The sequence below is a fragment of the Stylophora pistillata genome, chromosome 13, assembly GCF_964205215.1.
Source record: "Stylophora pistillata chromosome 13, jaStyPist1.2, whole genome shotgun sequence".
Classification (NCBI taxonomy): Eukaryota; Metazoa; Cnidaria; class Anthozoa; order Scleractinia; family Pocilloporidae; genus Stylophora; species Stylophora pistillata.
In genome coordinates, this window is record NC_142531.1 from 3867855 (window position 1) to 3877500 (window position 9646).

Consider the following 9646-nt stretch of genomic DNA (forward strand, 5'->3'; position numbering starts at 1 on the left):
CTTCCGATTCATGTTCAATGACCCAAGAAAAGGAAAGGTAAAGAGGGATAAAAATGTCCTCTCACACATTTCCATGTACTCAAAAATAGTAAATCATGCACTTTGAAAAAAAACGAAAAAAGGAAAACCAGTACACCTTTCCTATTTGGGATTCGACCAGCTAGATGGCCGCGTCCATATTTGCAGGCCGCCTCAGGGTTAATGGTGCTATTGGCGTCATTTTGATTGTGGAGTTCTTCCTTTTACGTATGACTGTACTCGCGTTTTGTCATCGCCTTACGTTCGCCCCCATTTGTCTGAATACGCCTATAATATCCGTTCGTCTCGACAATGAGCGGGGTGCCGTACACCTTAGTGGACCCCCTAGCTATAGTGCTTACTATGCTTGACGAGAGAGGCACCTCGACTCGTGCATCAGTACTCTGTGGTTGCTTTAAGGAAATGCCACAAATCAGTAGACTACGGTTGTTTGTAAATGCACAAGGAAATTACTTCCACGGTACCCATCTCTCTTATGACACTACCCGTGCCTTACGGTACCGAACTGTACACACCACAAACAGCCAGCCGACAGTCCGCAAAGTTCTCTTCAATTCAAGAAGTAAAAGCATTTCAAACACCACAAAGATTACACTTCCAAAGACTATTTTAAACAGGAAAATTCGGTAATGTATGCTGCATTTTTGTACTTCTGGCCTATTATCCCTTCCTAGATTTTTAGTGGCCTTTTGTGCTGACTGTTCGTTAAAAAAGGTTGAACAACACTTTTACACATTAACAGACAAGACCAAGAGTAATTTTAAAAAATTTCCTTTAATACCTGAGCTATGAAAAGCTCAAGATTGAACAATAATCTTCTTGTTTCACAAGCATAAAAATTTATTAATGATCACCTTTCTTGGAGTAAGAAATGATTCATTATATATCTCTATATCTATCGCTGGTAAACTATCTTATGGGTGTACTAATGTCTCTCAGTTTGTAGTTCCTATTTCAAAGTTTCGCTTAATTCCCCAACTCAGTTATTAGAATGTGTAGCTTCCTTTTCCACCAACAAATAACATCAACCATCAACGGTTCTTCATAAAAACAATCATCCTTTCCTCGGCGTTGCGTGACTGCAATTGGTTCGGTCACGACAGAATCGTGGTACTATCACTCTCGACAACATCCGTGGAAATTCGTTTTCGTCTTGGACCAGAGCTGTCACCCTCATCAGAAGGGTGCCTCTTCTTTAGAACCTGTGTAATTAAGAACAAAAAACTGTTTTTACAACGTAGAGCCTACAGCCAGAATTGGACCGCCTTACTTTCAACTGAATGTTGAAAGTAAGGCGGAATCGCACTGACTTTGCTTCTGCGCAGTCAGTGGTTGTTCAAGAAAACTCGCGCCCCTGTTTCAACCAATCAGATGCAAAATCAAATCAATCACGACTTGGTCACTTCCGTTTTCCCGCGCTTTAAACTGTTTGCGTGATTTTTTCTCAAGTTTTGTTGGCTTCTTGTGATATTTAGCTTTAATCTGATTAAATGTTGAAGTTGGTTTTACGACACTCGATCAAAGACCAATAATGTTTCAACCAATAATAATGACAGACAGGTAAACAGAAAGTCAGACAGTCAGACAGACATTGGAGGCCCAACACACGAGTTGTATAGAACTAGAAACAAGAGAGCTATTAGCCCAATACTTACAGGCCCAGAAGGCGGAGGCATATCAGCGTTCACTGCAGCCATCAGCTGATTTGCCTTTTCGATTACTTTTTCGTCATTCTGGATGCAAGACAGGAAAGAAACGGGCAAAAGTCAGTAATCGAGCAAAGTGCCCCAATCCCCCTCCCCTCCAACCTCGTTCCCAGATTTGTGGGCGAGAAGATGAGAGACACTGGGAACGAGGTTGCCTCCCCTCCAGCATTTCAGCGAGCTCCCTTGACAATTTATACCCATGTGTACTCCTGGACGGGAGAGGGCACTGTGAGACTAAAGTGTCTTGTCCAAGAACACATCACGATGACTCGGCTAGCTATAGAACCCGGATCTATTGGCCCGTAGTCCAGCCCACGGACTTATTTCTCTAACCATTTTCACTGCATTACCGCAGTAGGGTAGGACTAGAACGGAACATATGCGAACCAGGCGAGTAGTCCACCCAATAAATCCCACCCATCCCACCCCAGGGGAGGACATCCATCACACAGTAATCTCGTGCGTGGGAAATTAACGTCTCCTACCCCTAACCTTGTAGGAGACGGGACCTCCATTTATTCGTCCCTATCCGAGAAGACTAGAATATCTAACCATTTTTTGATGTTATAGAAAGGTAGCATATTCTTCTCAATTATTTTAAGACCTTGAGTGTTGGTCCGGCCGGGGCATGAACCCTCGACCTCCCGCACACCAGTCCAGCGCTCTATCCATTGAGCTAACCGGGAGGCGGTTAAGGCGGTTTAGGGCAGCGCGTCTCCCACAAAAGATACTGAGAGGAAAGGTAAAAATTTAATTTTAACAAGGGTGAAAAGTAATACGGTCTGCGCTCGTTTATGTTAAATGCAGCAAAACAGTCCACCTAGGGAGCTGAAAACTGTAATTATCAACTGATAGTCACACCATATCCAAGTGTGCTACAAATGAATTAGCATATCGAGTCACCACAACTTGTTATCTTATGCAATGAGTCAGAGATGCCTTAGGAAGGCAAGCAAGAAAGAAAGCAAGACAGAAAGCTAGAAAAAAAAGGAAAGAAAGAAAGAAAAATGAAATAAACAAGGAAAGAAGGAAGGAAGGAAGGAAGGAAGGAAGGAAGAAAGGAAATAAGACCAAATTTCAGCCAGCTTGACCTCACTCTTGGTCGTGAGCGTACATAAATTGGAGTGCAGAGAACATGAAGCTGAGGAGGAAAGTAAACTGTACATGCTCACGGACGAATACTCACTGAAATCCAGGGATGTTGCAGAGCTTCATCCACAGTTATTCTTTTCTGCGGATCCGTAGTTAGAAGTTTCTTAATTAGATCGATGGCTAAATAAAAGGAAAATAGAGCAAACATTTAAACAGTGACCATTCGAACTTCTTCTTTATTTGTAGTAGAGTAATTGCAGGGGAAAAAAAAGGTTTCTTGCTTTATATCTAAGCTAAAAGATAGTCTTCTGTAAACTTGTTTTTCAATCATTATTCAGAATGATTGATATCAATGGCTGTTTTTTTTTTTTTGTTATTTTATAACCACTCCATTTGCAAAGAAAATAATTTAATAAGGTAAAGGAAAAGATTATCAGTTTCAGTATATACCTTCAGGTGAGACAGATTTCCAGTAACTTTTTGGAAAAGAGTAGATGCCTTTGACAATCTGCTCGTGAAGTGTGTGCTTCTTTATTTCTTCTGAGAAGGGAGGGTAACCTCCAAGACTATGAGAAAAAGAAAATTTATACGCTGAGTGATAGTAAAATCAATTAATAAGTCATAACCAGGGGTTCGCAGCTGAACAGGATTTTTCTCATATAATTATATCCAATTTACTTTTGGAAGCAGCACTTTCATGCCTGTGGAGCAGCTAAAGAACACGTTACTCCCCACATGGACTTGCTCACAAGTCTACTCCCCACATACCACCTGTATACGTAAACATTACTAGCCTAGTAATTAACTCAGTGTCGTGACAAGCTGAAGTATCATTTCCAACAGTTTTTTTTTTTAGATAAGGTTCAAGCACGTTTTCTTGCAATTCTAGTGCGTTTGCGTGCAGAAACGTGTATTGCGTGTTCCAACCACATCCGTATCGAATAGTAGCTGTGGTCTTTTGTTTTCTGTCACGAATATCTAATGGTGATTAAGATTGTAATCGGATTATATTCGGTCATTTTGATGTCGAACAAGGTAAAGCAGTCAATGCTAAGGAAATAAGTGTCGTGCACAAGTTTTAGGATCAGGAAGAAACAATGATGAATATTTGACAGTTTAGGTTTGCGGTCGGATGTACGTATCTAGGGCGTTTACGTGTGATAGCAATAAAACTAGGGAACCTTGTAACATTAGGAAAGAATGATTAGAATAGTTGTGATGAGTGGAAGTATGACTGCAATAAAATGAAGAAAGCGACATATACAGTCCTTAGTGTTTGTTGAACTAGCGAGCGTGGAGGTATTCCTAACGCAGTGGAAAATTCCGCAACACTATTTACCATATAAACAATATGACACCCAAGCTCCACAGATCAACAGCTTTAGAGTACCCTCCCATGCCAGCTGTCAAGAGGACCTCTGGTGCCAGATAACTAGGCGTGCCACACAATGTCTTCATTAAACTCTGTTCTCCCACTACTTTGGACAGTCCAAAGTCAGTAATCTGTGTAAGGAACATAATTGAATGTTTATGTGCAATTCAAAAGTAAAATTATGTAGCTGATCCAAAGCCCCACATGACTGCTTTGCATGGTTTCCATGGCATAGAGCAACTGGCAATACTGCTACTCCCCATAGATGGAAGGCCAGTCCATGGCAGGTTATCCACCCCTGTATTTTGTAAGCACTGACAGTTTGACAGGGTTCTTGCACATTTTCAGGAAACCAATTCAAGGACTTTCAAGGACTTTTTAGGTCATTTTCAAAGACCTTGGCTCTCAAATTCAAGGACTTTTTGCATTGAATAGGAGATAATAGCAATAAAAACATTGCTCTTTGTTATTAAAAGTAACAGATAAAAGTCCAACGAATGTGACTTCAAGCATGCACATCAGAGTGATTGCATGCTAGGTAACCATGCAAGGTTATTTTCAATGCAGCAATCAGGTACAAAATATATGAAAATCACGTGTCAAACGTACAGATGCAGGATTTGAAAGGAAAACTTATTTTTGCGATTTGTGCTAGAAACTTACACTTTCAACATCAAAAACAAAAGAAAACTTTGACTTTGATTCATCTGCACTGACTTATTTTCAAGGACTTTTCAGAAATTTTCAAGGACCAGAGTCTAAACTCAAGGGTTTTCAAGTCCTTGAGAACAAAAAATTAAATTCAAGGACTTTCAAGGAGTGCAGGAACCCTGGTTTGATATAAACCATTTATACTGGTTGGAAGGGAAGGGGGGAGTGGGGGGAAGGGGGGAAAGGGAAAAGGGGGAAGGGGGAAAGGGGAAAGGGGGAAGGGGGAAGGGGGAAAGGGAAAAGGGGGAAGGGGGAAGGGGGAGAGGGGAAAGGGGGGAGGGGGAAGGGGGAAGGGGGAAGGGGGTGGCACCGTGAGAGTAGAGTCTTGCACAACACAATAAGTCAGGGCTTAAACCTGGTCAGATCAATTCATTACATTACTAGCATTTGATTCCTCCTTACAATATCATCTTAGATCGTTAAACAAATTCTCCTAGTCAGCACCTCAGGAAATGTATGGAGAACAGTGTAGAGAATATCTGTACTGATCTAAGAGTGTAAAAGGAAAGGGTTTAATGGTGAGAGTGACTCGAGGGGTGAAAAGCTTGAAGCAGAGAATTTAGTTTAAATCAAACAGTACCCCTTCAGTGATATATTACTTAGTTCTCATCATTCTTCTGCCTGAAAATGTATTGATTTGTAAGGAGAAATTCTTTTTGGCTACTCCTGTGGAGTGAAATGGTGAATGGACCAAAAATTCCTGATCAAATTAACACACAAAATAAATTGATATATCAACCTGAAAGAAGATAATAATCCTAAAGGTAAGATTGCATTAAACAAAAAAAAACCTTGGAAAATACACACCTTGATTACAGTTTCATTCTTCTCTGAACTCAAAAGGACATTTTCTGGCTAAAAAGGAAAGAAATCATCACAACAACTTGAACTTTAATAACAATTTTTAATATGTTTTAAAATTTATCTTACTAATGTGTACCTTTAAATCTCTATGAGTAATTCCTTGTTCATGTAAATACTGGAAAGTAACCCAAACAGAAGATTGATTAATATCACTGATGGTACAAATTTACAAAAGTTTCAAATCATATCAAGAGCAAAAGACTCACAAAGTGTAACAGATAATACTGATCCTCTTTTGTGACTATTTGGAATAATACCAATCAAAATAAATCAACTACTAAAAATAACATCATCACAAATGATGCTATCTGCTTGGCAAATTTTTTTACACTTACTCTGCAAAGTGACCTGGCCTATACTTTGGGATCACAGGACACCCACCTTTACTGCTACAAGCATCTGGTAAAACAGAAGTTTTGCTATTGGTTCTTCAAATCTTGTGACACTAACGACTCGGTCAAACAGCTCACCACCTTCTACACTGGAGTTATGAACAAGATAAAACAGATATCACAAAAAAATATGATAAGACAGTGACATTTAAATCTACATGTAGGCTTTTATCTTATACAAACTCAGTGTTGGGCTATCCATTCAACTAATGGATTATATTTCAATTTCCTTCTTTTTTAAGGAATCAAATTGGCCAAAAAGTCACTGAGTTCTGCCGGCTTGTATTTAAAATCACATCATTGAAGAAAATCTTGCATTCTGATTGGTTAATGAAGTGAGGTATTTAGTATAGAACTGTGAGTTGAAAATGAGGCTAAGTGATATTGTTTCACATCTACATATACATAACAACTATAAGTAATTCTGTTCTTTTTTTTCTTGGTTTTATTCAATTATGTGATTCAAGGAAAATCCATTTCTTGAGTCCTGAATTCCGCATTAAATTGCACTTGAAAACCGATATTGCACTCATCGCTTTGCAATTCGTGCGATATCAGTTTCCATGGGCAATTTTATGTAGAATTCATGACTCAAGTAATGCATTTTCCTATAGTATCCAATGGTCTCTCAGTATTTGTTGTAGTTCATTTGAGGCCCATGCATGCCTGTCCTTTTAATTTTTGCAGTATTCAATTGTCAACTGTGTTCTGATTGGAAGTTTAAGCCCATCAGCTTCATTATCATCAATGCAGAGACATGTAAGAGAGAACTTTGCTGAGGGTATGGCTGTCAGTGCTGGACCGCTTGCTTGCATTAAGAGGTCCAGCTTCCAGGCTAATTGGAAGTTATATCCCAAGTGAAAATTTTCTTCAATGCAAAATTCTCAAGATTCGCCTAGTAGTAAAACACTTTTTTTTTTTTAAATCTAGACGAAATTTGACTCGTACAGTTCTAAAAAGATGTATAGGACTTCTGCAGTTTCAAACACATCTTCAATTCGGATCACACAGGGCTGAAAGAGATGATACATTTAAAGTTCATAAGAAATCTGAAATAGTCTGTTACCACTTAGTAATTAATTTTCTTTAAAATACAGTACCAATATTGATTACAAGCAGAAAAATTAATTGTGTCAATAGAAAATTTAGAACTGAAAGGAAGGGATATGATAGATTGGCAAAAAATATTAATAGGAAGAAAAAGACATGATGCCAAGAGAGATCATTCTGGAACTTAGGGCTGTAAAAACCATTACACAACTTTGGTGAAGCAATAATATTAGCGTTTGCCAAAATCTTATTGAAACCCTTACTCTTCTTAATACCTGTCATCAAAAAACAAGAAAGTTCCCTCTGCTAAAAAAAGAAAAAAAAAAAAAAAAAAAAAAAAAAAAACCCTCCTCCTAAATAAACTTCAGACAAAAATGGTTAGATTTATACCCAGTTTTAGACACAAATTAAAGCACCATACCCTTTAGCACTGCATTGGTACAATGGCCAAAGAAAGGAAGACCCCCCTTCTTCCATGAGAACAAACTTCTTTTGGCCCAAGTAAAAATAAAAGATGCATTCAAAACAAATTCATTCAGAATCAGATTATGAATGAGGTAGTGATGATAATGAACAATTATAATAGTTACATGGTGAAGCTTCTTCAAAATTTCAACCTCATCTCTTAGAGCTGCTTGCCTGGGCTGCAGAAATGAAAGTTTCAACAGAAAGGTACATTTAGTTAGTGAGTTGATTACAGAAATTAGGGGCATACAACGTAAACTATAGATCATTTTTCACCTTCCCCTGTTCAGCAATGTTTGAGTACCATTGAAAAAAAAGACACATCTCACATTTAAGTTAGCTGCAACGAAGGGCTAACACTTGAAACGTCAGCTTTTGTAATCGTTACGGTGGCCAATTTACTATTTCAACTTTGTTGATATATCCAAATATCACATTTAAGTACATGAGAGAAAAGTATTCCAAAGGTTAGAAAACATGCCTTAGCATCTCTCTTCACTGTAATTGCATAATGATTACCATAAATCACTGAGGAGCTTGAAACTTACCCCAACAGAAAATGTCTTTTTGCTGATAATCTTGACTGCAAATTTTTCACAGGATCCCCTACTAAATGCTAAGCGAACTTCACCACATGCACCCCTATGTACAGAATGGATCATAAGATTTTCTTACCTGTTGTCAGCTACTTAGAATAAGAGCCTTATTCTTGAGCTTCATTACATTTAGATACATAATATAATGATAATAATAATAATAATAATACTAAGATCAATTTATGAAGGACTACTATATTCAACTAATCTTCCATAGTTCTTGCATACATCAATAACAGCATGCTAGTGAAGGTTGATTGTTCTCTTAATCCAGCAAAGCATAGTATGACACCAACTTCCCAGCTGATCATTCATGAATCAGTAAGAAAGTCAGTCAGTTTGTCAGTTAGTCAATTAGCTGGCCAGTCAGCGACGACATCCATGAGCCAGCCAGCCAGTCAGTCAGTTACTGAGCCACTTCAGTGTTCAGTCAACCAGCCAGCTACTCTAGCATTTTTTCAGTTCACCAATTAGTTATTTAACTTTAATCTACACCTTTTGCTGATCATTTAGGCAAAAAAGATATTCATTTTCGCAAAGTGTAGAATCAATAAGGCAAATATACATTCTATAACACCAAGAAGCACTTCATTAACGCCACGGAACATTCAAGAGCGCAATTTGCATGTTTATAAACAATCAATAGTGTCAACAAACAAACAAGAGCATCTATAGACAATCAAGGATGCCAAGTGGACATTTAAACGTGCGCAATTGACAATCAAAAACAGCAAAAGAGAATCAATAACATCTTCGGACAATCATAAGTGAAGAAGGAACATTCAATAAGACAATTAGCATAGAGAGGCGCAATCAATAGCGTCAAGAGACAATTCTATCCTGTCATCAGTCTACCTCACTATGGAGTCACATGAGATGCGCCCGCATGCTGCCGGTCAGTGCTTGCTTGCTGGTTTAGATCTTCAACCCTTTTTTTTCTCTGCTTCGTAATCCAAGGAAAATATTCGCAATCCTGCGCTCCTTTGGAATCCTTTCTACAAAAATTCCAAGTTTAAGGTAGGTGAAAGTCCATGATTGTTTGATTTTTCCACAAATTTCAGCAAAAACATCAGGATGGGTGATTCAAATAATCCCACTCCTGAAATGGATGAATCACACGAGGACACCCCACGAAGCTCACAGAGCGCTGAGGAGGGCAGCCTTAACAAGGCTATTTTCTCAATTAACGAAAATATGGCTAAGATGGCGGCCGTTTTTGAGAACATATGTGACACTAAAGGGCCACCGGCCAAGAAACGAAAGGCTAGAGGTAAAGACAGCATGTCAGCCTCTGACCCAGAGTCTGAGGAGGAGGCTGAGCCCTCAAACTCTCATCACATGGATGATAATGTTAGGTTG

At 38.7% G+C, this 9646-nt stretch overlaps 1 protein-coding gene across 1 annotated transcript in view; it reads right to left on the bottom strand.

Annotated features, from left to right (window-relative positions):
* Positions 1 to 794: 794 nt before the first annotated feature.
* The window catches only part of LOC111336580 (serine/threonine-protein kinase Chk2), a 15217-nt gene continuing 6365 nt past the window's right edge, over positions 795 to 9646 (bottom strand). The window contains exons 8-18 of the mRNA XM_022942704.2: positions 8240 to 8333; positions 7817 to 7870; positions 7125 to 7189; positions 6166 to 6265; positions 5861 to 5899; positions 5728 to 5775; positions 4177 to 4340; positions 3288 to 3403; positions 2932 to 3017; positions 1695 to 1772; positions 795 to 1241 (exon numbers count right to left, since the gene is read on the bottom strand). Of these exons, the coding sequence (XP_022798439.2) occupies positions 1134 to 1241; positions 1695 to 1772; positions 2932 to 3017; positions 3288 to 3403; positions 4177 to 4340; positions 5728 to 5775; positions 5861 to 5899; positions 6166 to 6265; positions 7125 to 7189; positions 7817 to 7870; positions 8240 to 8333 (952 nt within the window). The 3' untranslated portion in view covers positions 795 to 1133. The remainder of the gene's footprint in view (positions 1242 to 1694; positions 1773 to 2931; positions 3018 to 3287; positions 3404 to 4176; positions 4341 to 5727; positions 5776 to 5860; positions 5900 to 6165; positions 6266 to 7124; positions 7190 to 7816; positions 7871 to 8239; positions 8334 to 9646) is intronic.